Below are 27,889 nucleotides of genomic sequence, written 5' to 3' on the forward strand. Positions count from 1 at the left end.
ACCTGGTGCTTGAGGGATAGATTGCACTTAAAAACACCCCCTACCCCCTGCACACACATACACAGAGCATTTTAACAATGCTTGCTAATGAGATTGCTATGTTTTCAACTGATAATTGTCAGGTATTCTTAAGTGTCTGGAAGTTGGACCACACAGATGCATTGAAGATGAGTCTTGGACCAAGGAACTGAACATCAGTGAATACAATGTTATTTACAACCTGCATAAGAAAACGTATGACTCGAGGTCTTGAATATTTTATTCAGTTGTTGTTTAACAGCAGACCTCTATACTAGTCCACTGCACTGCAAGCACAGCATTGAAAAACCTTGACTTTAATAGTGATTTTCTGTAAATGAACACAAGACATCTGTATCAGTTGACTACAACCAGAGCATAGAAAAGCTCCAATGCCATACATTTTCTTTTTCAAGCACTAGACATCTATATCAGTTGACAATACTGCAACCATCACAGAGGAAAATGTTTCGAAATTTCTGCTACCAGCAATTGTGTAATTGTTGAATCTTCTCTAAGTCTGAAAACAAACAAACCGAAAAACAAAAACAACAACGAAACAAAGAAGGAAAATATCTGACATTGGAACTAAAAGCCAAGAAAATGCAAGAAGATACCAGAACAAATTGTATCAAATATGATCTTGGATGGTCAAGAAGTGTAAATTTACATTGATAGTAAACAGATGGAAAGGAAATCTTTAGCACACACCATCATTCCTCACCCACCCTCCCTTGTCCACCCCTCCCCTTGCCCCCAATTATCCATCTTCCCACCTTTTACCCTGCTTAGGCTGTGTGTAAAAAAAATCTCTGGAATAATAATGAGAATGGAATTTTTGAAATTACATGGATACTTATTCATTTTGTTGAATGATAATAAATTCATTCTCTTTTCATCTTTTCCCCATCTGACAGAAAAACAAGAGGTAATGACATAACTGGTTCCATGCTGTGGTCCAAGGGACAGAGTTAAACCAACAATTATTTGGGGTAAAGTAGGCTAACCAGCTGGTATTTTTAAATGCCAGAGAAAAAGTTGTTTTTTGTTTATACTGATCATAAAGCATAGAAACCATGGGATTTTTAAGACATTTTATATGAGGATTTCCTCTTCGGAAATGTCACAAAAAGCATTAAAAAAACATTGTCCATACAGTCATAAATGAATTTCCTTTATGAGAGCAATAAATACCCTTTAAAAACTGAATAACCATCAGCCATGGTAAAGTGGTTAGTGTTAGAGACTCAGAACTGGGAAGGTATGGATTTGAGTCCCAGCGGGTCAGGGTGCTTGGTTGTTTTTTTTCAGCTTGTGTCTGGCTCATACCTAGAGTTAAGTGTACTATGGCCTCAAATGGGAAGACTGGGAACACACAGTCAAAGATCATTCACTTCACGGATGCATGTTTAGAAGTGTTGCGCACCAACACTATGGGTGTTGGTGTGCCCAAGTAACCTCACCAACACTGCAGGTTTCTGTTTTTCTCGGGGGCCCTGGTTGAGGAGTACAGCCATGTCACATGGTCCCAAACCTATCACTGACAGCTAGTATTTGATTATACAGTGTTGCAATCACACTTGTGAGGAAACTGAAAATAATCAAATTGGGTTCGTAGAAACACTGGAAAAGACAGAAAAAGAGATCCTTAGTTTTTCACATCTCCAGGTGAGCCAATCCAGCTAGCGCTGCGGTCCCTGGGAATAAACCCCAACCGACAAAGCCCCAACCTTCATAGACCCTGTTTGTGGGGAGAGAAATGTAAATTCATCAAAATGATAGCTTGTGGAGATCCTGCTTGAAGGAAGCAAGAAAGAAGCCACAGCAGCTGTGGCTGGTTAGGAATTCCACACATGAATTGTTCTTTGAAAGAAGCTTTTACATTCTGACTTTGAAGGAAAATGTCTAAATTTCTCTTCTCTTTCTGTGTGTGTGTGCTGGGTGTGTGTTTGTGCTTGAGTCATGTGAGCAACAAGTATATGTGTGCAGACTTTTGCTTTGTTTTGTTTTTTGTTTCTTTGTTTCATCTTAACGATCTTCCAAGATACGTGAAATGCAACGTAAAGATATTCGCTGACGACACAAACCTCTATGCCAGAACCGACTCTGACCAAGGCCCTCAAGACCTACAGAATGATCTGGATGAACTTCAGTACTGGACAAACAAATGGTAGCTCCGTTTCCATCCACAGAAGTGCTGTGTCCTCAAACTGGGAGGGAAAGCATCTAATGTGAAATACAACATCAAAGCCAGCAACACAAAAGGAAGTGAGTCACTGTTCATCCTGGCAGAAAGTGATGTTGAGAAGGACCTAGGAATATTTACTGATAATGGAATATCCTTCAAGGAACAGTAAGGTGTGAAATTGAACGACTTGTCTGTCCTTTGGGTTAATACTTGATTCTTTTATGGTCCTTGATTTTCGGGATTCCCATCGTCCATGGTTATATCCAAGTTTCCCATCCACTTAGCCTGTGGCAGACAACTTAAAGGTAAGTGAGAGCTACCCTGAAAGTTGTGCGGAGGAAGGCGGCAGAATGGTTAAGACACTTGTCTGCCAATACAGAGTCCGTGAGGGTCTGAGTTCGAGTTTCGCTCTTGCCCTTTCTCCCAAGTTTGACTGGTAAATCGAAATGAGCGTCTAGTCGTTCGGATGTGACGATAAACCGATGTTCCTCTATGCAGCACGCACTTGGCGCACTGAAAAAGAACCCACGGCAACGAGAATGTTGTCCGCACAGTCTCTGGCAAAATTCTGCAGAAGAAATCCACTGACTCGGCGGTACACAAATATATCCATACACTCAGGCTCAAGGCGTGACTAAGCGCGTTGGGTTATGCTGCTCGTCAGACATTTGCTTAGCAGATGTGGTATAGCGTATATGGGTTAGTCCGAACGAAGTGACGCCTTCTTGGGAAACTTGAAACTCATTGAAACTGAAGGTTTACTGACTTGAAGTTGGCACTGACGGTGTGAGCCGTGCGCCGCCCAGAAAGAATTACTGTGTATTCCGCAGTTCAAGTGGCACACACATACGCACACACACACACACACACACACACACACACACATCAATCATCATAATTATCAATATCATCATCATTAATGATATTCTCTTTTTTTGTGTTCCTTAATGTATTTCATGTACTGATACAGATACACGCTCATGGGCCTTTACGCAGCCTTCATCGACCTGACCAAGGCCTTCGATACGGTTAGCCGAGATGGGCTCTGGAAGGTCCTGACAAAGCTTGGATGCCCACCAAAGTTTCTTGCAGTCCTCTTGCGTGGCCAAGTGAAGTGTGGAGGCGAACTTTCAGAGCCGTTCCCCATTGGAAACGGCGTCAAGCAAGGCTGCGTCGTGGCCCCCACACAATTCGCAATCTTCTTTAGCCTGATGCTGAGGGAAGCCAAGGAAGATTTGATTGAAAGCATCTACATCAGATTCAGAACTGATGGCAGCATCTTCAACCTCCGTCGTCTCTTTGCGCATACCAAGACCACTGAGGAACTGATCCTGGAGCTGCTGTTTGCAGACGACTGTGCTCTCCTCGCTCATACTGAAGAATCTCTGCAGTTAGTCGTCAACCACTTTGCTGATGCAGCCCGGGCTTTTGGCCTCACCATTAGTCTGAAGAAGACCGAAGTCATGTACCAGGCACCCCTTCATGGCACCTACGCACCACCCAAGATCTACATTGACGGGCACCAACTGAATGCTGTGGAACATTTCACTTACCTTGGAAGCATCATCTCCAACGATGCCACAATCTCCAAGGATGTGGACCATTGTCTGTCCAAATCCAGCAGCTCATTTGGACGTCTCCAGAAACGTGTTTGGCAAAACCACTCCCTAAGACTCTCGACCAAAATCCAGGTCTACAGGGCAGTCGTCATCAGTATCCTGCTGTATGGATCTGAAGCTTGGGTCCTCTACAGGAGACACATCAAGCTGTTGGAGCGTTTCCACCAGAGATGCCTACGTTTCATCATGGGCATTAATTGGCAGGACTATACCACCGAAGTCCTGGAGAAAGCTGATCTCCCAAGCATCGAGTCAATGCTGATGCTTCGACAGCTGCGCTGGGCAGGTCATGTAGCGCCAAAGGCCGTCTTCTACGGCGAACTGCGTGAAGGTAAACGCAGCGTTCGAGCTCCACACAGACGCTACAAGGACCAACTGAAGCAGCAGATGTCACGTAGCGAAATTGACCACCACAGCTGGGAGACACTGGCAGCAAACAGATCTGCCTGGAAAACTTCCACCAGGAAAGCTGTCAGGAAATTTGAAAAGGAAAGGACACAGACAGCCAGGGAAAAACGCGAGCGGAGAAAGGAGGCATCATCTCAAGTTCACCCCTCCAGCGACCAGCCAACTTTCACGTGCGCCAGCTGTTCCCGACAATGCAAGTCCAGGATTGGCCTGTACAGCCACCCGAAGGCTTGCCTCACCCGGACTAGACCTTCTTCCCAGTGATCTTCGGGTACGAAGAAACTGCCATCATTATCATCACAGATACATGCTCCCCCATACCCCCCTCAGTCCCCCGCACACTGCCGGTGTGTTTCTGTGTCACTCTGTGTCAGTGATACACGGTTACCCCCCCCCCCCCACCCACCCCACCACCACTGTGTGTTCACCGGCTGACATTAGTTTATGTTCCTCGGGGTCAGTCTGTCCGCAGGGTCTGTCTGTCAACCTGTCTGTCTCTCTCGCAGACTTACAGACATCGTGTAAACGTGATGACCTCAGTTCAGTTCGCGTAATCTATATAGTCAGCCTTCATTCAGACAGACGTACGCACACACATACACAATGACACAACACGGCAAACAACTACACACACACACACACACACACACACACACTACACACACACACGCACGCACACGGCGCACTACAACACAACACACGAACTCTCACTCTCTCAGACGGAGCCTACATCTAGGAAACGAGCGGCCTACATCTAGGAAAATCGGAAATCCTCAGAAAAATCAAAGAATACCAAAAAGAACAGGTACAAGGCCATCACACCATCGATCGCCTCAAAGAAATAAAAGCAGAGAGAGGGAGCGGCCGCAAGTCTAACATGAAAGGTAGAGCACGATGCTTTGCAAATCAAACAAATATCGGCATCATCTCCAAACCAACATTGCGCAAATTTCTTCAAAACGGAACAGAGTCTCTGTGGGCCTTTCCAAATACAATAGACTGAGCAACACACTAGACGCCACGTTTTTGGCATCAGAGATCTTTTCCCATCCCTCTTGCGGCCAGTCAGTGGCAGCCTCTGTGCGTGTGTGTTTGTGTGGATGTGTGGGTCTGTGCTTTTGAGTGCGTTTGTGAATGCGCGAGAGTGTAAGTGTACACAAGTGTCAGGAGAGATCTGTGTACGTGTGTGTGTGTGTGTGTGTGTGTGTGTGTGTGTGTGTGAGGAGGTGGGAGTGCGGGGGGGAGGTGGGGTAGAGGATGAGGTATGTGAGTATACGCATGCCTACACTGTGGGAGCAACAGGATATTGGAACGTATATATGTGTGTGTGTGTGTGTGTATCTTTGTATATATGTGTGTGGGGTTGGGGGTGGGAGATATGGGCGTATGTGTGTGTGCTTGTACAAGTAAGTGTTCATCTCTGTGAGTGTGTGTTTGTGTGTGTGTGTGTGTGTGTGTGTGTGTGTGTGTGCCGTGGAAGCTGCGATACGTAGACTAGAAATGAGTGTGTGGAGGAGGGGGGTAGAGGAGCGTAGACTAGAAATGAGTGTGTGGAGGAGGGGGGTAGAGGAGGTGCAAGGTAATGTGTGTGTGTGTGTGTGTGTGTGTGTGTGTTGGAGCTCATGTACGTTTATATGTATTTGACTGTGCTTTCATATCTGTGAAACTGCATGTTTGGTGGATTTCTGTTGTGCATGTGTGGGTGTGTGTGTGAATGTGTGTCTTCATGTTTTACATTTATTCGCTTATTTATCACCATTGTTGTCTTATTTATTTATTTATTTATTTTATTTTTATTATTATTTTTTTATTATTTTTATTTATTATTTTATTTATTTATTTATTTAAAAAAAAATCATTTTATTAGTATTACTATTATTATTACTACTACCTTTTTCTATATTATAATTATTATTCATTTATTTATTTATTTATGTAAGCTTATCTATTATTTATTCCCCTGTTTTTTTGTTTTTTCTTTTTTTTTCTCAAGGCCTGACTAAGCGCGTTGGGTTACGCTGCTGGTCAGGCATCTGCTTGGCAGATGTGGTGTAGCGTATATGGTTTGTCCGAACGCAGTGACGCCTCCTTGAGCAACTGAAACTGAAACTGAAACTCAGAGGGAGGGAGAGTGAACGCTGAACGACTGTAACAACTTTCGTGACAATTGCAAGAATTACACACACACACACACACACACACACACACACACTCATATATATATATATATATATATATATATATATATATATATATATATATATATAACACCCCACAAAGATGATTTCATTCAAAAGTGCCACATGACATGTGGATTATATTATAGCCAGCCTTCATTCAGCCGTACAGACGTGCGCGCGCGCGCACACACACACAACTGAGAGAGAGAGAGAGAGAGAGAGAGAGAGAGAAGGTTTTCGACAAGGAGAAAAACAGAAACTGAAAAAGCGTGCTGAATGATCATGAAGCAAGTGTGGTGGAACAGTCGTGGACTGACTGACTGATAAAAAAACAACAAAAAAACCACGCCACACTTGTTGAATAACAAAAGCACATGTCGCCGTAGCGACCATGGAGGGGCACTCCAACTTGCAATATGATTGGTTGAGTTCACGTGTCCTTCCCGTGGCCCTGTCTTCAGCATTGCCAGTGCAAGCACGCACCGCGCCGGCTTTGATAGTCACAAGCAAGGGAAAGCCAGTGCTTTTACTTCCGCGATCAACCATCCGGTAAGTAGGACCGGTAACTTTGCGTAACATTGCTGTCAAACTTGCAAACTATAGTTGCAGTGTACTTTTCTGTCAGAGACTTCGTAATTTTTTGGAAAAAAATCGACTTTCGTGATTTGTCTTACATTTTAGACACCCGGACATCAGTTTCAGTGTTTGCGTTAGCCGGTACAGCTTGCTCGAGGTGGCGTGAGATTTCAGGTCAGGCGCGGTTATGGTTATAATGTCGCCAGACTGGAAAAAAAGAAGTAAATCTGTAATATGGTACATGAGACAGACGAAATGTTTCGTATAAAAACAACTGCTAAATTAAAAACCATACCATTAAGTTATTATATTTTTTAAATGGTTTAAACTGTGACAGGGTTGACACCCCAGTCATGATGGGGTGGTGGAGGGGAAATTTTAGGGTGGGGGCGGAGGTTGGGAAGGAGGTCACACATTTCTCTCACTCGTCGGCGTTGGCAACTCCACGATAGCTTTCTCATAAAAGTTTGTAAATCTTTTGAACTTGTTGATTAGCAAGTGAAAAACAGTTCTGTGAGAAATGTCGCGAAAATCTTGGTTTTGACGGGGAGGAGGGGGTGCTTAGTTAACGTGTTTGCTCAGTCAACATAAAAGACTTGCGAAATGCCATGTTCCGCAGATCTGAGACGTGCACTGAGACACGTCTCTGCTTACACTGACTCGAGGACACACGTACCCGTTACACAAAACCGATCAGACCAGATGCCATTGTATGTACGTGTTTCCCCGCAGTCTCGCTGCCCGCGAATTAACACCCACTGTTTTCCAGTGTAATAAATTACCTTACACAATTATATACTCAAAATGTTCAATGTATTAGCAACAACAACCACCAAAAAAAGTACACATGGCTTGAATGTAAAAAAGAAAAAGAAAAAAAAAGGGACATGTCTGTGAAGTGATGTGATGTCATGTACTGGACATACACTTTGTAACACAACACACACACACACACACACACACACCACACATACACACACACACACACACATGTACACACTCACACACATACACACTCCTAGATATAGTAATAGCAAGTGTGAAATAAAAGTTCTTGCTTTGCAATGTTTTATTATTATCATTATTATTATTATTTTACTGCACTTTACTGCACTAGAATGACATTTGTACTAATGTGAATAGCTGACATACAAAAATGAGGTGAAAAACATTATTTCCATTCCAGTTTCACAGGAATGGTTAAAGGACCTGTTGCCTTTTATGGTCATAGGGGCAGTGATATCACATTCACGGTGTCAAGGGCTCAGCATAGGAAGACAGGTCCCAATCCTCTCCTTCCGCCACTTTTGAGGTTCCCCAACAGAAGTCATTCAAGTATTCACATCTGGGTGGTGTGAGTAAGATCAGAGTAAAGGGCACAAAACCATGTTGAAATGGGGCCTCTTACTTTGTTCACTGGTGAACACTGGATCAGAAGGCCAGTGTCTAGCCGATTCTGCCACGGTGCCCACATACTCTGGAATTAGTGTTCTTACTTAAATGCCTATGTTTAATAAATCAGACAAATAATAGTGTGTAAAAAGTTTGGTTCATCATCTTTACAAACATGCAAAAGATCAATTATGTATGTTAAAGAATCTGTTACCCATGTTGGCCTTTTGGTGGGCTATAAAAACAAGAATTATCCAGTGTTCATATAGATCTACAAAAATACTTTTAATTTAAGTTCTTATCAATAACAGATTGTTATTGTGCAACCGACGGGCGCAATAGCCGAATGGGTAAAGCGTTGGACTTTCAATCTGAGGGTCCTGAGTTCGAATCTCAGTGACAGTGCCTGGTGGGTAAAGGGTGGAGATTTTTCCGATCTCCCAGGTTAACATATGTGCAGACCTGCTTGTGCCTGAACCCCCTTCATGTGTATACGCAAGCAGAAGATTAAATATATGCATGTTAAAGATCCTGTAATCGGTGTCAGTGTTCAGTGGGTTATGGAAACAAGAACATACCCAGCATGCACACCCCCAAAAACGGATTATGGCTGCCTACATGGCAGGGTAAAAATGGTCATACATGTAAAAGCCCACTCGTGTACATACAAGTGAACGAGGGAGTTGCAGCCTACGAAACAAGAAGAAGAATTGTGTGATAATGTAAGTTAAAATATTTTATCGCATTTTCTGACTCAGTAAGTATAATATGAAAACAAGAAGACCCGCCTGAAAGCAAAAGATGTATGTATAAATTTGATTTCTACTAATACATAGAAATATAATTTCCACTAACAGTGAAAGTTGATATAACATATATGGTGACCGGATGAAAATACTCCATCTGAAATCCATGAAACACTTCAATGACAGAAATTGACTGGAATATCAAATATGTACTCATTTAATGGTGACTGGATGAAAATACTCCATCTGAAATCAATGTAACACTTCAATGACAGAAATTGACTGGAATATCAAATATGTACTCATTTAATTAGAAGGCTTTAAAACTACACATTCAGATGCCTGCTGGGATGAACACAGACCTTAAAAGCAAACCCTACAGAAACAAACTTGACTGGTGTTAAAAAAGAAAAAAGAAAAAGAAGTGTTCAAACCATTATTTGTCTACAGTGACAGCAACAGAATTGAGTCATGCCATCTCAGTATTCAGTCATTGAAGAAGAGCTACTGACTGCAGATTAGAGGGTTGGGTATTCAGTCTGCAATCCCTGAAGTGCTTTAGTGAGGGGGAGACTGATCAGATAAATGGGAAATTTGTGGCCCCATTTAAAAGACTGTTGTTTGACATAATGTTGTGGGCATGCAGGAAAGAACACAAACTAATCATATCTGAAAAACAAGAAAGCAAGCACAAGAACTATTTCCACTCAAGATTTATAGATGCAGGGGAAAAAAAATGTCCCAAAACAGGTTACAGAACCTGCCAAAGAAGAGATCCATTCCACCTCCTCAATCACCTGTGCTTGATCTGCCACAGATAGTAACATGGCCTACTTTAGGTGGTCACATAGCTAGCATAGCAAGGGGTTGATGGAAATCCATGCTCTACTTATGGTCTTTGCAGATTATTTTACTGCTGGCTAGAGAGCACTGATCCGTGAATCTTTGTTGTCACTATGGGCAGCAAGAACATTTTGACTTAATTTTGAGGAAAAACTTGGTTGCTTATATTGGTGGGGAACCAATACAAGGTCTTCTGTAGGCTGTTCCTTGCTTGTGATAAAATTATAGTGTACCCAGTTCCTGTCTGTATGTTTTCAGCAAGACAGCACCATTTTTTTCAGGCTTTTTTTTTTTTTTTTTTTTTTTAAGGGGTGGGAAGGGGGTTATTCTGAAATGTCATCTCAAATCCCAACAATCGATTCTTGTCAATAATCTAAACAGTACTGTATTTCTTTATTTAATTTTATTTGATTTTTTTTCCCAAAACATTTCTGTATTGAAATCAGAGTTGAATCCACTGGATTATGTGCCCTTTCAGAACACAGCCATTCTCAGTGGCAGATACTTCCTATCTGAGGGCACATAAGTTATTCTGCCAGCTGTCCTCATTTGGATCTGTCAAGTACTGAAACACTGAGGTTGAGAAAAGTTAAAGATTAAAAGGTTGCATGTCTCATAGCCAGTAACCGCTGTTGGGGCTGTGAAATCATCTTCACTGTGTCCAGACTCTGACACATGAAGGTAGGGCTCAGTCTGTTTCTACCCCTTTTAACCTTTTCCATCTGAAATCAGGCAGCCATTCACATCTGGATGGAGTGAGGAAAATCAGAGTAAAGTGTCTTTCCCAAGGACAAAACACCATGCTTGAATGGGCCTTGAACGCTGATCACTGGTGAAATCTAGATCAGAAGTCCAGTGCCAATCTGACTCTTCCGCAGCGCCTCAGAAAGTTGAGGAAATCTTGTCAGATCAGAGTGGAACATTAAGTGGGTTATTTTTTAATGGAAGCAACAAGGAGTTGGAGAACAAATACTGTGTCGGCCAAAGAAGAGGTTAGCTATACTCGTATTCTCTTGTGAAGTTGGTATAACTGACGTGTTAATAAATTTCCAGTTGCGAGGCAGTGTGTGAGTGTCTGTGTGTGTTTGTGTGTGTTGGTGTGTGTGTGTACATGTGTGTGAGTGCACGTTTTGTATTGAATAATCTTTTTTTTTTTATATATATATATGCCTTATTCAGAAAGGTTAGAAACAGAAGGGGAGGGTTGTTTCTTGAAAAAAGAAGCTTGCCTTTGGAAAGGATATAGCATTGTTCAAGGATATGGCATTGTTGAAAGATGTGGCACTGTGAAAAATGAAATGTTGATAATTTCTGCTTGTTTTCACAGACTGCCAACAAACAACTGGTGTCCTTGACTAAATGAGTCATCTATTATCACACCACACAATACATGAAGTTAGAGTGTGCACCACATACATGAGACCTTTGCCCTCATTCCACATCACCCTATCGGGCCTCACCGTTCACACCACAATTATCTCACACCACTGTTCTTTCTTCACAGAGTGCTCTCAAGCATACATACACACACACACTTTCTGTCTCTGTCACTCACTCTCCTTCTTTCACTTTTGTTTAGCACATGCTGCATTGAAATCAAGATGTGCTGATAACTGTTTGATTCACAACTGTTTGATAATGGCTGATTTATCACTGTTGTTTTTGTTGTTGTTGTTTTTTAAAAAGGAAATGAAATGTTCACAAACACATGATTCACTACCCTCTTCACCTAATCCTCCACATCACCTTCACCTTGCCAAACCCCACCCCCTAATAACCCACCCAGCTAGTATCTTTGAGGCAGTTTGAGTGTGTGTGTGTGTGTGTGTGTGTGTGTGTGTGAAGTCAACCTCTTTGCCATACACAGTCTTCTTTTTATATTGCTCCTATGAAACTGAAAATTAAAATGCTTTTCATTTGTGCAGGTGAGTCGAGCAGGAGGACAGGAATTGTGGAACGAACAACAGCAGGAACAGAAAATTTGACCGCTCTGCTTCAAAGATGGGAAAGGGTGGAGATGGTGCTGGAAGTCAGGAGACGGAGAAGAAAGAGGTGAGAGCACTCTGCTGCCTTCCCCCTTGTCTTCATTTGTTTGTTTGTTTTTATTTCAGTTTTCAAATCAATCTTCTCTGATGCTTTCCATTTAGATAGTTCAGTTTTCAAATTGGTCTTCTCTGATGCTTTCCATTTAGATAGTTCAGTTTTCAAATCAGTCTTCTCTGATGCCTTCCATTTTGGTCCCATGAGCCATGTTTTTACAGTTCATATACAATGATCCCTGAAAAAACTATAAAAAAAACCCAACAAACTTTTATGTTTTGACTCCAGTTTGGGGTAAGGTTACATAAAAATGATATTAATAATCATGTAATTGAAAAAGGAGGATGGAGGTAAAATGACAAAAGTGAAAAGAGATTAACTGTGTTTTGCACGTCATGTGAACGAAAGACCGACAACTCAACAGTAAAATAGTTACAGAACATTGATTGTGGAGTAACTTTTCACATAACTGCACTTTGAGACTGTCACACAAACATTATGCAGTCTGTTCACACACACACACACGCACACACACACACACACACACGCACACACACACACACACACACACACACACACACACACACACACACAGGGGAAGAAAAATTATTTGAAAAGTGCATTTGCACACTTTTTCCTTTGTGCAGAGAATGAATGAATTGAGCAATACAATAATGTCATTCTCGAAACAAAGTCACTTCAAAGAAAATCAAAAGAACCCCAACTTGTTTACAAAATATTGTAGAAAGGTTCACGTCATTGTCACAAAACAACAAGCGTACTACAAGCAAAATGAGAGCTGGATAGTGCTGCTTTGTGCACATAAGAAATCAAATCAAATCATGTTGCTTATGTGGGGTGCAATAGCCGAGTGGTTAAAGCGTTGGACTTTCAGTCTGAGGGTCCTGGGTTTGAATCTCGGTAACAGAGCCTGGTGGGTAAAGGATGAAGATTTTCCCAATCTCCCAGGTCAACATATGTGCAGACCTGCTTGTGTCTGAACCCGCTTTGTGTGTATATGTGTGTATACACAAGCAGAAGATCAAATACACACATTAAAGATCCTATAATCTGTGTCAGCGTGTGGTGGGTTATGAAAACAAGAACATACACAGCATGCACACCCCTGAAAACAGAGTATGGCTGCCTACATGGCTGGGTAAAAACGATCATACAAGTAAAAGCCCACTCGTGTACATACAAATGAACGTGGGAGTTGCAGCCCACAAACGAAGAAGAAGAAGATGTTGCTTACAACCCAGCCCACCATTAAGGGACCATTTCAGGGCTGAACACCCGTCACTTCTTAAAACCCGTGAAAGAGGACATAGAATAAAGTTGAAAGCTTAGTTAAAATGTTTATAAGACTCTAGTTTACCAACGTCTCACGTGGTCCATGTAAGATTTTAATCAGGTGAAAAATAAAAGAAGAAACATTTAAAAGACCCAGTTTTTCTCTCAATCCACGAAAGATTCAAACCAAGTGAAGAATATTGAAAACATGGTGCACATGAAGTAAAACCAAGCCACCATGGTGTCAAGTGTGACAATCCTTTGTGCAGCTGAAGACGTTTAGCTGGGAGGAGGTGAAGACTCATGCGCAGAGGACCGACAAGTGGCTGGTCATTGAGGGCCAGGTGTACGACATCACATCCTGGTCTCAGAGGCATCCAGGGGGCAGTCGTGTCATCAGCCACTATGCCGGGCAAGATGCAACGGTGAGTACAATCCAGTTCACTCCAGGGTGCGTACAGCTGAGACATGGAAGTCTAGAAAAGTCGTCGAAAGATGAGATAACCATTTCCAGGTCTGGAAATGTCTTGGAAAAAATTTTGTCTTGTGTCTGGAAATGTCTTGGAATTTTGATAAAAACCCTTGACTAGTACCATTCTACAAAGAGCTTAGTGTGTTTTTAAAAACCCCACCCAAACCAAATATAAACAAAAAACATATAAATAGTGATGAAAACTGAACATTGATATCAGGATATCTGCTGATCTCTTTTGTCAGCAGTCTAGCAGATAAATTTTTAATAAAGTTTGACTTTGGTTTGTTACGGAAAATGTTCACTCTGGTCTGGAAGAGGTCTAGAAAAAGTACAGAATTTAAATTGGTCACATCTCTGGGAACCCTGAGACTCCTTTCATCCTGGGTCACATGTTCTTGTGTAGCAAGTGTGTACTCACAGATGCCAGGACCAGGAAACTAGTAAAGAGTGTTTGGAACACTGCTTTCTGTTTGTTTGCACCAAAACTAGTTTATGTTGTTAACTCCCTTTTGCTATGGGAGATAAGTCTGCCATTGTCCCTTATGATGCGAGTGTGTGCCAACAGATACTAAGGAACAAGGATCTCTGTCTTGAACCCTTTTTTCAGTTTTGTTTTGTCTGCTTTGTTTTGTCTGTGTCATCCATTGCAGAGTGATGTCCAACTGTCATATGGCATTAGTTTTGTACCAGTTCAAAGTCTGATACAAGGTGATGCTCAGTTTTGCGATTGTTTTCAGTTGCACGAATGAGCAGAATGTCTTTTCATGTGTGTATAATGAATGACATGAACGAATATGAGAAGTCACAAAAAAAAGAAGAAAACAGAAAGATTGACACTGATTGTTCTGTGTAACAGGATGCTTTCCGTGCATTCCACAATGACCTTTCGGCAGTCAAAAAGTACCTGAAGCCAATTCACAAAGGATCAGTACTGCCTGGTGAACAACAGCCTGAGTCCTCAATAGAAAAAGACTTCCGGAATCTTCGTGACACTGCTGAAAAAATGGTAAATTTCATTGATAAATATGGGAAATTTTGGCTGTTTGAACTGAGTACATGTGGGACAATTTTTATAAATCTCATGGCATAGGTCTTTGCCATCATACTAAGTACTGTATGTGTGTGTGATTGAGTGCGTTACACTTAAGAATTGAAATATCAAACTCTGTTTCTTAATTTTTCAGGGTCAGACTTTCTTTGTTGTTGATGTTGAGAGTTTGTAGGCACAAAAAAAAAAAAAAAAAAAAAAAGAAGAAGAAAAGGAAAGAAAAAGAAAAAAAAGAAAGAAAGAAAAAAAAGAGCTGGTGGATTTCTTTTTCCTATTGAAATGAAATTTATTTTCTGTAATTAATGCTAATGTAAATTCTTTTTTTTTTCAGCTTTTAGAAAGTATTCACATTTGTTTTGATATTATTTCAGGGTCTGTTCAAGCCCAGCTACATGTTTTACTTTGTGGTCATTGCTCATGTCCTGGTTCTGGAAGCGATGGCGTACCTTGTGATGCGGGAGTTTGGCACGGGGTGGATTCCTTGGATCGTTGCTTTGCTGTGTACTGGTACTGCGCAGGTAACCACACCTGACGAGTCAGGCTAACTGATCCAGTATTGCAGTTACTGCTGTGTGTTTTCATTATCAGCTGTAACCTTGTTCAGGTCATGATGCTATGCTGTTTTAGCTCAGGCTCAAGGCTTGGCTTAAGTCATAGGTTGACCTCAGCTTACAGCTGGGCCAACAGCAGAGTATGAGCTGTGATCAGTGGTTTCTCCACTGCAATGGTAATTCATTTACAGTTGTCTTGTGTGAAGGACTGTGACTCTCAAATTAAGAGGCAAAATTCCACTTGCTTTTATTGCTGCAGCTTTTGGGGCTAGTTGGCCTTTGGGAACCATCCTGCACTGACTGTCGTAAAGCCCTCTTGGCCAAGAGAATAGGGATCTGACTTGGGCAAGACACAATGATCAAATTCTAACTCTGATAACTGGGATAGTAGTTGCCTCCTCTGCTGTTCTGATGGTCAGTTGGACATGACTATCATATTATGCTGCATGCTGTTTTTGCTATTAGCTGAAACCTTGTTGATATACTGTCTGAGATAGTGATGCTGTCTGAACAAGATTATAGCCGATAACAAGATTATAGCCGATAACAGATAACAGAAAACAGTACGGTGATAATTTGTTTAGATTCTGGGAAACCTTTGAAATAATTGCACATGACATTGAATGAAAGTGATGATGGAAAATATAATTGTTTTGAATAGTCTCATTTTGTGTGTGCATGATTTTACTGTATATTCTCTGAATCATATATATATATATGTTATTATATATATATATAATTATATAACTGTTCATTTTTGCTCTTGATTTTTGAAGATGTTTTCTTTCATTACTCTCTCTACCTTCTCATAACCACACATGACTTGGGGTTTAGCAGTTTGTGAAAGATCAAGATCAATATCGTTTACAAAGAATTGGTAAATGTCAGCTGAATCTTGCCTTCCGGTGCCTCAACAGTGAACAGTTCAGTGACAATAGTACCTGTAAATAAGACAAAGGCATACAACTTCACTTTGGCATTATATACTGCCCACAAAAATTAGACAATAGAGTAAACCTGGCTTCAGCTTGCACCAGTTTGGCACCATCAGTGTACAAGTCAAACAGGGAGGATACAAAGGAATTCCTCTCAGTGATGCTCAGCACTTTCCATCTTCTTGCGTACTTGAGAACAGGACAGATTGTTGGGGAAAAGGAACAAAACAACTGGCAAGGAATTTTGATGTGTGTGTGTGTGTGTGTGTGTGTGTGTGTGCGTACAAGCATGCGCATGTGCATATGTGTATGTGTGTTTATTTGTGTGTGTGAAAATCCAGGGACTACATATCTGGAAGAAAAATATCTGGAAGAAAAATGATGAGTTGGTAAAGACTTTAAAAAAAAGGTCTGTGTTGAATATCTCTGCATTGGTCACATTGTTTTTTCTTCTTTTTTTTCAGGTGCAGGGTGGATGGCTGCACCATGACTTTGGTCACCTGTCGGTGTTTAAAAAATCCAAAGTGGACCACTTCTGTCACTACATAGTCCTGGGGGTCCTCAAGGTAAATAAGAGGAGGTTTGGGACACAGCATCATCTCTGTTTACCTTCTTTCTGGCACATAACTTGGTGTCTTGGAATGGGGTGTCAGCCAAAATCGGCAGTCATTGCACAGACATTGTGATTCCAGGTTTTGATTGTGAAAGTGATTTGGTATGGCACAGACTTTATTTGAATCATCGGGTGTTTAACGGTTGATTACCAGCAGTACTGTTCAGAATGAATGGACCATCCCAGTTTGATCAATGATACTGTTCAAAATGAATGGATTTAACAACATTGCTGCATTTTATTTCTGTGAAGCAAGTGGGGGGGCGCTGTTTGTTTTCTTGTCTTCAAAATAACCCCTGTTGAAATATCTCTTTCATTTTTTATGTATCATGGTCACTCCATTATTTGGCTATATTTATAAAATATGATATGGTTTTATTTAGTGTAACATTATATGAGTGCAGAAAGTTTGTGTTTGGGGGAAAAAGAATCAATTGTATACACTAAATTGTATTTAATGTCAGATTGTGTTTTGTTTTCACCGGTTGATTTCATCAGTCATTCGCACACCTTTATTTTCAGGGAGCCTCACCTCACTGGTGGAACCACATGCACTTTCAGCATCATGCCAAGCCAAATGTTGTAAGTTGTGTGTGTGCATGTGCTTGTGTGAATGCGCACATGTTTTCTTGTGTTTTCATACACGAGCTTCAGTGTTGTTTTTTTTTTTTAGATTTATATTTTTGAAATGAATATTGAATAAACTTTGCGTGAATTAAAGTTTGTTAATGCGTCCAGTTCATGGCTTTTGTAACAGGTTTGTATTAAAAGAGATGAATGTACTTTTTAAAAATTGTTCCCATGTGTGTTATGAACACAAGTAAAATATGTTTACTTGGCATGTTAGTGGTTTAAGAAATTGGAAATTGTTTTCTGGTTTTATTTTAAGTGAAAGATTATTCCATTATGTGGTAAAGCATTCCATGATATTTGGCCCACAAGGTGCTGCAGCGCATGAGGCGCACCCCTTGAACTGAAAGAAAAAAGATACATTGAATATGTTTAAGGTGCACACATCCAATAAGTTGCATCTGCCGGAAAGTGAAAGTCCTCCATGATGGCTCTGCTAACAGCGGATGTTGTTTTCTGAAGGGTGACATCATCTTCGGAAAACTGGATTAGACTCTGACATATTTCATCTGCTTTTTAACTTGGCAGTGTTAATCAGTTCATCTGCTCTGTTATCCATTGCTTTAAAAAAATGTTTTAATACTTTTTTAAAAACAGTTTTACAGCTATCAGTCAAATGTACTGTTGTAAATCAGAATCCAGTCTGCTATCAGTGCTTTCAGTCCAGTCTGCCATTTTGCTTTGCGTTCTGCTTTTGAATAGCAGTCAGTTCACTTCTGATTTCTCTACTTTTGCATCATAGATTTATCCCCAACTCAAACGCAACTCTTTGTTCATGGCCTAAAGCTGAACTGCGATAATGTTCAGTTGAAATTTTGTTAAGTATACGACTTGCTTTCAATTTGATATGATGGTGAACATGAAGTAGCGCCATATAGGCCAAACATGATGGTAATTCAGCTGTTCAAGGTGAGAAGGGGTGAGGGGGTGGGGTGTGTGTGTGTGTGTGTATGCATTTATGTGTGTCTATTTTTGTGTTTTTATACATTAAATGCACTGTCAGTAACTTCTTGCTGGTAGCTTTCTTCACTGCAGTTATTTTATTCAACATCTTCATCATCCTCGTCGATGTCGAAACCTTCAGTTCGAAGCAAACTCTTCAGCAACAGTAAAAAGCCACTGTCTTGATCTAGTTTGTCAAAAAAAATTTCCACTTGTATCACCTGCAATGCCATTTTTGATACATATGCAGATTAGCTTGTCATGTTGGGTACTGAAGTCAACGGCTCGCCAGCGAGTGTATAGTTTCGGAACCTCACAAAGAAACTTTCCATTCGACCCTTGACACGTTCGCAATGCCCGGTGTTGCTGCAATTTTTATGCTACCCCATGAGGAAAACGTGGAAAAAAAATGTTAATTGTCGAAACTGCTACATTGTTCTGTCGTCCTGAACGCTGCCTTACGTCAGGAACGCTATTAGTTCAATCATCCGGAGTGAGTTAAAGATATATTTATTTGTTTGTTGTTTCACTGTGTGATGTATTGTATGGATCTGAGGTATGAAAGAAAGTAATGGAAACGTGTGGTTTCCTTCAGATGGACAAGGACCCTGACATCCGAGTGGAGTCACTGTTTGTGGTTGGAAAGGAGATGCCAGTCAAGGTTGGTCATGCCTGGCGTGTTATACTTCAACTGTATTCTCTTCTTTTTTTGTTTTGTAATGAGGCGATGATGTAAAATAGATCTTGATCTGCTGTAATTGCTTTCCCCATCTTCCTGTCTGTCAGTGATATTACTGTCATGTTGTTCTTTGTGATTCCCCATACTCAGCCACACCTAGATTTCCTCTGTCCCAGTCCAAGCATCGGGGGCTCTGTATATCAGGCCGTCATGAGGCCACTCTGCAAAGAAGTCCCTTCACTGTCAGTCTCCTGTTTGGCCTGTTCCTTTTCAGCAAGTGGAAAACACTGCTCACTGTTACTATACCTTCTGATTATGATTAACATATTTATCAAAGAGCCATGTTGCACTTGCCGTTTCATGAATGTTTAAATAATCAAATTATGTTTTTTAAGAAAGAAGACAAGGGAAGGGGTGGTGTGTGTTCATTTGGTGGTCAGGATGTTCAGTATAGAAACCCACTCTCTTCTGATTACTACTTCCTGCAAACCCCAGATTGATATTGCAAAATGAACTGATGGTAGAATCAAATTACAAATCATAATCACACGAAACTGATTGTGAAAAACCTAGAGGTAGATGTGGTTTGATATGCTTGAATTTTTTTTAAAATGTTTGTAATATTGTATATTATACCAGCTGTAGAGGTGAAGTGGTTAGCATCACTGACTGACTGTTGGGAGGAGGCAGGTTTGAATCCCAGTGGAAGTGGGGTTTATCAGCCCTCGGCTGGCTCCTACCCAGAGTTAAGTGTGCTGCTGGCTTAAATGGGAAGACTGTGACCACACAGTTGAGTATTATCCACTTCGTGGATGTGTCTTTGGGTGTGTTGCTCTAATTTCCAGACCTACACTGCAAGTGTCTGTATCTCTAGGGCCTGTTTAACCTTGGTTGGCATATCATTATGACAGGAAGCATAGAGTACAGCCATGTCACGTAATCCCATACCTTAATGGATTTCCACAGCAGCATTGTCATCATCATCATCGTCATCCTCCTCTTCCTCATTCATTGATTTAAAGTCCCAAGTTATGTGGCCTTTCATGCCCTGTTCATATGGTGACCTCAGTTTTGATGCCCATCCATTTCCGTGCTTGGGGTGAGTCTTTGTTAAGGTCTTCAGTGTTGACGGATTCATGGGGGACTGTCATTGGAGGGATGTGATGGTGGTCTCTACTCCAGTGGGGACGCTCATTCAGTCTGGTTTCGTAACTAAGCCATTATTGTCAGTAGGGGGCTTAGTAGGTGGTGTTCTCAGTGTGTTAACTCAGAGCAGGCACTACTGAAAACCTGAACACTACCGAAGTGACTCAACTGTAGTGCAGGGTCTCCACTGGTGTGTGGCCTCCTGGTGACCTTACATTGGTGGTTCCTTGTGTACTGCTGACGCTGGGACTGTGACAGACGAACTCGGGTGTGGCGGTATATGAGGCACTTGAAATCAGCGAGGAGTGGGAGTAATGCCGCTGAAACGGGGCATATGATGGGGCAGCAAAAAAAAAAAAAGAAAAAAAAGAAAAAAGGTATATCACCGCTGGGCACTAACTATAGCAAAATTAAACCTGGTGAAACAGATTCACAACTTGTGAGATTGAAGCGCACTGTCCTGGGTAAAATGAAATAAATTGTGTGTCTCTGAGCTTGGACTTCCAAGTTCTGATTCGAGTTGAGAAATGTATGCCAGCAGCTTGTCTCCCTTGATGAAAACAGCGTTCTTGGTCTTCCTCAGGTGGCTCAGTCAAAGAAGAACAGCATGCCGTACAACTGGCAGCAACACTACTGGTTTGCCAGTGAGTTTTTGTTGTTTGTGTTGTTTACTTCTCTTTTCTGTGAAGAAACCAGGAATGGAATTAACTGATGTGCTCTGTGTTGGGTGTGTGTGGGTGGTGTGTGTGGATGGTGTGTGTGTGTGTTTGTGTGCATGTATACGTATGCAAATGTGTCAATGTGTGCATACATATATGTGCTTGTGTGTGCAAGTGGGAGGTTGTGACAAACAGCACTCTAACAATTCTTATGTGGATATATATCATGATACATATAACAGTCTGGCCAGCAAAGATTCGCGGAAACAAAATACATATCTTTGCATGGTGTTTTTAATATATTATTGTGACTGAACTGCATATCTTTGAAAAAATGTGGATTGATTTGAAAACCTACTGACTTGTTGTTGCAGTTGGACCTCCCTTGCTGTTCCCAGTCTACTTTCAGTTCATGCTGTTCCGTCACATTTTTACTAGGAAGTTGTGGATGGTATGTTGTTTGTATATTACCTTTTTGGAGTTGAATAGCTTAGTAACCTGTTCAGTGCCCCAAGACGTATAATTATATACATCCGCAAAAATGCTTTGCTGTTTGCCCCACGACATACACATATGTCCACATCTTTTCAGGATTTTTCGCAGGTCTGTTTTGAAGTGGATGTGTTCTAATAGCCACCAGTTAGAAGACTTGATATATCTGCTTTTGTTATCCACGAGGAGTAACAGCCAGTCACGCTCTGGATGGTGATGACCGGATGTTAGTCGGTACCCCTCAGAAATTTAGACAATGCTTTCAAGATTGTGGATGATGAACCACGAAATGGCATAGTGGCTTGAATCAGCAGTGTAATACAAAAAAGAAAATCAGTAATGTTTGAGATTTTGCCTCCCAAGATGTTGCAGAAGCTTTGCAAGTCATCGATGACGATGAATTTGTCATTTTGTAGATCACATAAATAAACTGGGAGAGGTGAAAAAAGTTGTATCATTCCTAAGTGTATAATAATAACAGGGGGGATGAGACACAAAGGAATTCTTAACTGACAAAGGATGAAGAGCAAAGCTTGAATATTAAATGATATATCTATATATCTATATATATATAAAAAAATTAAAAAAATTTTTTTTTTTTATGGATTCTGCCACCCTTGGCTTACAGCAGTGATGTATTGCAGGACCTGTTTGCTGTGCTGCTGTTCTTCGCCCGCTTCTTGTACCTCTACATACCTCTGCTGGGTTGGGGCATCTTGCCTTTCTACTTCGCCATGAGGTAGCCGCCAGCTGTGTATACCTTCCTTGGAGTAGTTGTGTTGCAAAGTTGTCAGTACTGTCTTCAAATGCATGTTAGGAATTAAACTTTTTTGCCTTCAAAATAATGCTTGTTAAGAATTGAATTTTTTGCTATGAAATGCATGTCAAGAACTAACCTTCATTGTGACATATTAAGAATTCAACTTTATTGTTATCAAATGCATGTTAAGAATTAAACTCTGCTGTTGTCAGATCATGTTAAGAATTAAAACTACTTGTCTTCAGGTTGTGTGAATAGTTATAATTGTATTTGTCGAATCATGTTAAGAATTAAACTTTGTATTCATCAGATTCTGTTGTCATCAAATGCATGTTAAGAATAAAACTCTGTTGTATTCAAATCATGTTAAAAAAAACAACCAAACTTTGTTGTCTTCAAACAGTGTTAAGAATGAAACTTTGTCGTCTTCAAATGCATGTTGAGAATCAAATGAATATTTGGTAAAATTGAACTTTATTGCCATCAAATGCAAATGAAAAATGAAACAGGGAGAGAGTGCTGAAATGAAACACATCTTACCTGTGCTGGGCTGTGTATTCAGAGCTGTCCCTTCAGAGGTGTCACATATTGAAAGTGGATGGTAATTCCTGACCTTACACAAACAATAAGAATCATGAGCCACATATATTTTGTATGTGTTCAGGGATTTTTGCACCAATCGAATTGCGGCCTTTGTTCCTCTGTCTTTGTTCCTCTGTCAAGGCCTGACTAAGTGCATTGGGTTATGCTGCTGGTCAGGCATCTGCTTGGCAGATGTGGTGTATCGTATATGGATTTGTTCGAACGCATTGACACCTCCTTGAGAAACTGAAACTGAAACTGGACCTGTGTAAAAGCTGTGTTATCCATTTATGGCTTTTTAAATGCAGTTATCTGTGTTACATAATGCACACAGAATCTAAATGACAAAAGTTTTGTAGATTTTTTAGTTTATGTGCTGTATGGCCAAAGAATATCTAGAGGAACTGTTAAACATTTTTTATTTCTTTTATGGTTATCTGTTGAAATGATAGAGTTGGTATACTATTTTACTTTTTTTTGTTGCTTTCACACTTTTCTGTTGAAGTGATAAGAGTTGATATGAAATTTTCCAGATGCATGGAGAGTCACTGGTTCACGTGGGTGGCCCAGTCGAACCACATTCCTATGGACATCAAGTCGGACGAGGAGGAGCCATGGATGAAGCTCCAGATGCATGCCACTTGCAACGTGGAGCGCTCATTCTTCAACGACTGGTTCACCGGACACCTCAACTTCCAGATAGAGCATCAGTAAGAATCGCAGCCAGTCTGAGTATTGATGTGAAATATATTTTGTTCTTTGAGACTTGAGTATCAGTGAGAGTCACAACCAGTCTAAGTGTTGATGTGAAATAGATTTTGTGTTTTGAGACTGAGCATCAGTGAGAATCGCAACCAACCTGTATGTTTGTGTGTGTTATTTCAGTTTTGGTTTAAAGAGTTGTTATCTGCACTGATCCATAAACACTGCTCCACATCTGCTTGAAAAAATCTACAACTACAACACCCCCTACCACCCACCCCCCTAGCCCCTCCAAGTCCCCTCCCAGAACACTTGTTGGAGTGATTTGAGTCATGTGCTGAGTCTGTGTGCTGTGTGCAGCCTGTTCCCCACCATGCCCAGACACAACCTGTACAAGATCACACCCCTGGTGAAGTCCCTGTGTGAGAAACATGGCATCAACTACCAGGTCAAGTCCCTGTACCGGGCCTTTGCTGATATTGTCAAGTGAGTCAGATCAGAATTTGGTTGTTGTCGTTGACTCCCTAATTTTTTGTATCTTGATGCTGTCTTCATGTCATCCTTTTGGTTTGTTATCATTGTTATTATTGTAATCATTTCAGCTTTTGCCTGCCCACAGTGCACCACATTGTGCGTCTGCCTTTGGGTTGCGTTCTCGCAACTGATGTATTCGTTGTTCTTGATGGACTTCCATGATGATGATGATGGTTATCATTATATGCCTTAAACATGGTTTTGTTTCTCTTTGTTGTAGTATTAAAATTATGCATCTGTTTTTATGATTCATAATGAAACTGAGACATGGTATCATACTGATGGCAGTGTATGTGTGAATTATTATTTACTCTTAAAAACAAAACAAGAAAAAACATCAGCCTCTCATATTTCAAGTTTCATATTTCATATATCACAACATTGTGTGTGTGTGTGTGTGTGTGTGTGTGTGTGTGTGTGATAATAAGCAGAAACAAGTTATGTATGTATGTTTATATGCTTATATATTTTTATGTTGACAGAACCCTTCGCCATTCTGGAGAGCTGTGGTACTCCACCTATCAGCAGCTTTATTCTTAAACTGCTGCCTGCTGGATTTGGCTTGATGGTGAAGGAATCCACGCCTCGTGAGGATTCTTGCTGGTGATTTCACCATCTGTACATGAATTGTTTGAGCGCTACTTGAACGGTTATTAAGAGCTACCAGCTGTGGAACATTTCCCTTTACAGTACAGGCACATAGTTTTCAGCTTTTTATATTGAGAAATTAATGGCACTTTTGGTTTTTGTAGATTGACTCCTGTTCACAGTTAAGATTTTAATCATGCAATGACGGATATCGTCACTAGATGTGAATGAGACTCTGTTTTGATTTGTTAGTCCTTTGTTTTATGCCTGTTGTTGTAGAATATCTTTGAACAAATTTAGTTTATGATACACATTCATAGAATGTTGGAACATGTGGCTTGACTCACTCAGTTTGTCATACACAGAAATATGCAACTTTTTGTTTCAGTCTGCGAAAAGAACTGTTGCCCTGACATTTCCATTAATGACTGTGGAACGCATCAGAGATGGTGTAATAAAAATGAAGAAGTTTCCATAACCAAATGTAGTCTCAGCACAAACAAATCCATCGTAAATGACTTTGTGCTTGAGAGCTCTGCAGAATAATAGGTTTCTCAATAAATTTCCGTGAAATAAAAATATTTTGCTCTTGTTGAACACCCATAGCACTATTACAGCAGTGGGCAATGGGGGTGCCCAAATCATCTTTGGATCAGCTGTGAAATCCATTTTAGTTTGCAGGGAAATGTCTTTGAAAGAAAAACAATAAAAAAAAACAAGACTAAAACAAAAAGGGGGAAAAACCCACTAATTTGACCAAAAAGAAAAAGAAAATTAATGGACATTCACTGTTCTTTGTTGAATTTTCATTCTGGCCATTGTTGAACAAATTTTGGGGGTCTGATATACTATTGTGGAACATGATGCATATATTTGTGGGAAACACCACACTCTGTCTGGAGTTACATGATTTACATAATTTTAGGCACACCTGCACTGCTGTAGACTGCGTACAGATATTTGTGGACATTTAGTATTGCAAATAAATTTTATTTCAGTACAGTGATTTCATAGTTTACTGTACATGATTATCTCTCACAGTTGCATTCTTGTTCCATCCATTCTGGGTTTCTTCTTTTAATAGAAAGATTTTTTTCCCCTTTTATTTGCCTGTAAATCAGTCTTGGTTTACTGTGAAACAAAGTGGTGGTTTACTAATCAAAATGGTGGTTTACTGTGACGCAAAGTGGTGATTTACTGATTCAAGCATAATTGTTGATTTTGATTGCTAACCACCTTTTCTCCCACTAACGATTACAGATGTACTGATTTTGATTTTCAAAGTTGCATTTCTCATTTTCATCTCCAGAAGTAATGTTTCTTTCTCTTTTCTTTTTTAATCTGTGTTTTTTCCTCACAAAAATATGTAATGTTTCCACTATTGTTCTATCTCTGTGTGATTTTCTTAAAGTTTTAATGTGATAATTAACATCTTATGGACAGTTTCTGCCAAAGTGTGCATGTTAACATAACTTTCTGTTCCATGAAACTTTCAGTTGTTTTTTCTTTCCATTTTGTTATGAATTGTTGATTTAACTTTAAAATTGCCTGTGCTTACTGAAGCTCTTTCATTCAATACAGTAAAATTAATGAAATGATCAATGAGAGGATGCAGATGAACTATTTTTGGAACCATGTTTGCCTTCGTGATGATTGTTATGGTGTACTGAGTAAATTGATAATTTATTTTTGGACCACATTTTGCCTTCATGATAACAGATGTGATAACTAAAATGGTGTCTGGAGCACAACTAACAGCCCTCTGTTTGTCCCTCATTCCTGTTTTGATAATTCTTCTTGTGAGTCATTTTATTGACACACAACTGTGCAACGTGCGAAAAAGTACTGCTGATTGAAGAAGAAGAAAAATCATTATGAAAATAAGCGTTTTCTTGTTGCGTGTGATGATATTTTAGGTCTGTTGGGACAACACTGAATCAGACCTGTGGAATTTTTTTTCTTTCTTTTTTTAGAACAAGAATACTGAAAAGAGAAAGAGCAAAATATAAAATGTAAACAGAGAACCTAAGAACTGGGAAAATGGCTCTTTGTGAAATGGCATAGATTAAAGGCTGAAAGTCCCAAAGTCTTTTATGGCCATAGTGGCAGTGAATGTGTATACATTGGAGGGACCCAGTCCTCTTCTTCTACCAGTTTGAACCTCACCTTACCAAAGTCAGGTATGCATTCACACCTGGGTGGAGTGATGAAAATCGGAGTAAAGTGCCTTTCACAAGGACACAACTCCATGCTGAAATAGAGCCTCTGCCTCTGATCACTGATGAACACAGGAACAAAAGTCCAACAACTGATTTGCCCACTGTACCTGAAATGCTAGATAAGGGTACAAAAAAAGAGGAATGTTTGTGTATGTCAAAAGACTTGTTTTCATTGAGACTACTGAGTTTCAAACTGAGGCTCATGATAACCTTGTACTTATTGTCTAATTCACACAGTGAATTCTGTATCTCTTCTTGTGGCTTGGAATGTGGCATATCAATGACAAATTAAAAAAAAAAATCTCACATGCTTTCTTTTCCATTGAAGCTGTCCCAGATGTGAGCACTATACCATGACTGAAATTTCATTAAACTGAAAAAAAAGAAGAGAAAAAAAAGCTTTCAGTATTTTCTTTTTTGCTCAGTTTTTCTTAAGTGTTCATAGTAGTTTGGTATCAAAGAAATAAACCCCAAACAAAGCAAAACAAATCAAACCCCAAACAAAGCAAAACAAATCAAACAATACCAGTATTAATAGCTGGCTGGGAATTTTGGTGCATGAAGAAACAACACACACACACACACACACACACACACACACACACACACAGGAATTTCATCCTTTTGTAAGATATTAGATAGGAAAATAACAGCAAACTTTCAAAACATTTTGACTTCAAAATGCTTGTGGAAAGCAAAAGTTGTGCCTGCTGACTGACATACTTTGTATCTTGTCCTCTCTGATGTTTTTCAAAATACGAAAAAACAAAACTGCTGCTTGAATTGATATTTTGGTGGATTAAATTTTTTTTTTTTTAAAGTCATTGTTTTTCTGCAGTAAATCACCCAGGTGGAGATTATTTGTAGCATATTTAATATGTTTTGGGGGCAGGGTGTGGTTCAGTGAGTGTGGTTTACATATTTTTAAACTTGATAAAGTAATGCCTTTTGATGTCAGACCTAAATATTCTACAACCCAGGAAGACTTTCTTTCTTTCAGCAGTTTGTCATCATGACAGCCATGCATGTTA

The 27,889-nt window shown here is 40.2% G+C and overlaps 1 protein-coding gene across 3 annotated transcripts; it reads left to right on the top strand.

Annotated features, from left to right (window-relative positions):
* Positions 1 to 2,128: 2,128 nt before the first annotated feature.
* LOC143288416 (acyl-CoA 6-desaturase-like) lies at positions 2,129 to 27,665 on the top strand. Of its 3 annotated transcripts, none has more exons than XM_076596890.1 (14): positions 2,129 to 2,286; positions 11,896 to 12,022; positions 13,573 to 13,728; positions 14,635 to 14,784; positions 15,198 to 15,344; positions 16,777 to 16,878; positions 17,448 to 17,507; positions 19,093 to 19,158; positions 20,906 to 20,966; positions 21,356 to 21,432; positions 22,118 to 22,212; positions 23,349 to 23,525; positions 23,878 to 24,003; positions 24,534 to 27,665. In XM_076596890.1, the coding sequence occupies exons 2-14, from the start codon at positions 11,972 to 11,974 to the stop codon at positions 24,589 to 24,591; spliced, it is 1,326 nt and encodes a 441-aa protein (XP_076453005.1). In that variant the 5' UTR covers positions 2,129 to 2,286; positions 11,896 to 11,971; the 3' UTR covers positions 24,592 to 27,665. The 3 variants fall into 3 exon arrangements, with proteins under 3 accessions (XP_076453005.1, XP_076452985.1, XP_076452996.1); XM_076596870.1 differs by lacking the exon at positions 2,129 to 2,286 and adding an exon at positions 6,811 to 6,962; XM_076596881.1 differs by lacking the exon at positions 2,129 to 2,286 and having other exon boundaries at positions 11,797 to 12,022.
* The last annotated feature ends 224 nt before the right edge of the window (positions 27,666 to 27,889 follow it).

Source organism: Babylonia areolata, chromosome 1, assembly GCF_041734735.1.
Source record: "Babylonia areolata isolate BAREFJ2019XMU chromosome 1, ASM4173473v1, whole genome shotgun sequence".
Classification (NCBI taxonomy): Eukaryota; Metazoa; Mollusca; class Gastropoda; order Neogastropoda; family Buccinidae; genus Babylonia; species Babylonia areolata.

Bases quoted from the DNA above. Each gene is read 5' to 3' on its own strand.
- LOC143288416 (XM_076596890.1), top strand. From the start codon at position 11,972: ATGGGAAAGGGTGGAGATGGTGCTGGAAGTCAGGAGACGGAGAAGAAA. The intron at 12,023-13,572 runs GTGAGAGCACTC...TCCTTTGTGCAG, and splicing joins AGGAGACGGAGAAGAAAGAG to CTGAAGACGTTTAGCTGGGA. The intron at 22,213-23,348 runs GTAGCCGCCAGC...GAAATTTTCCAG, and splicing joins CCTTTCTACTTCGCCATGAG to ATGCATGGAGAGTCACTGGT.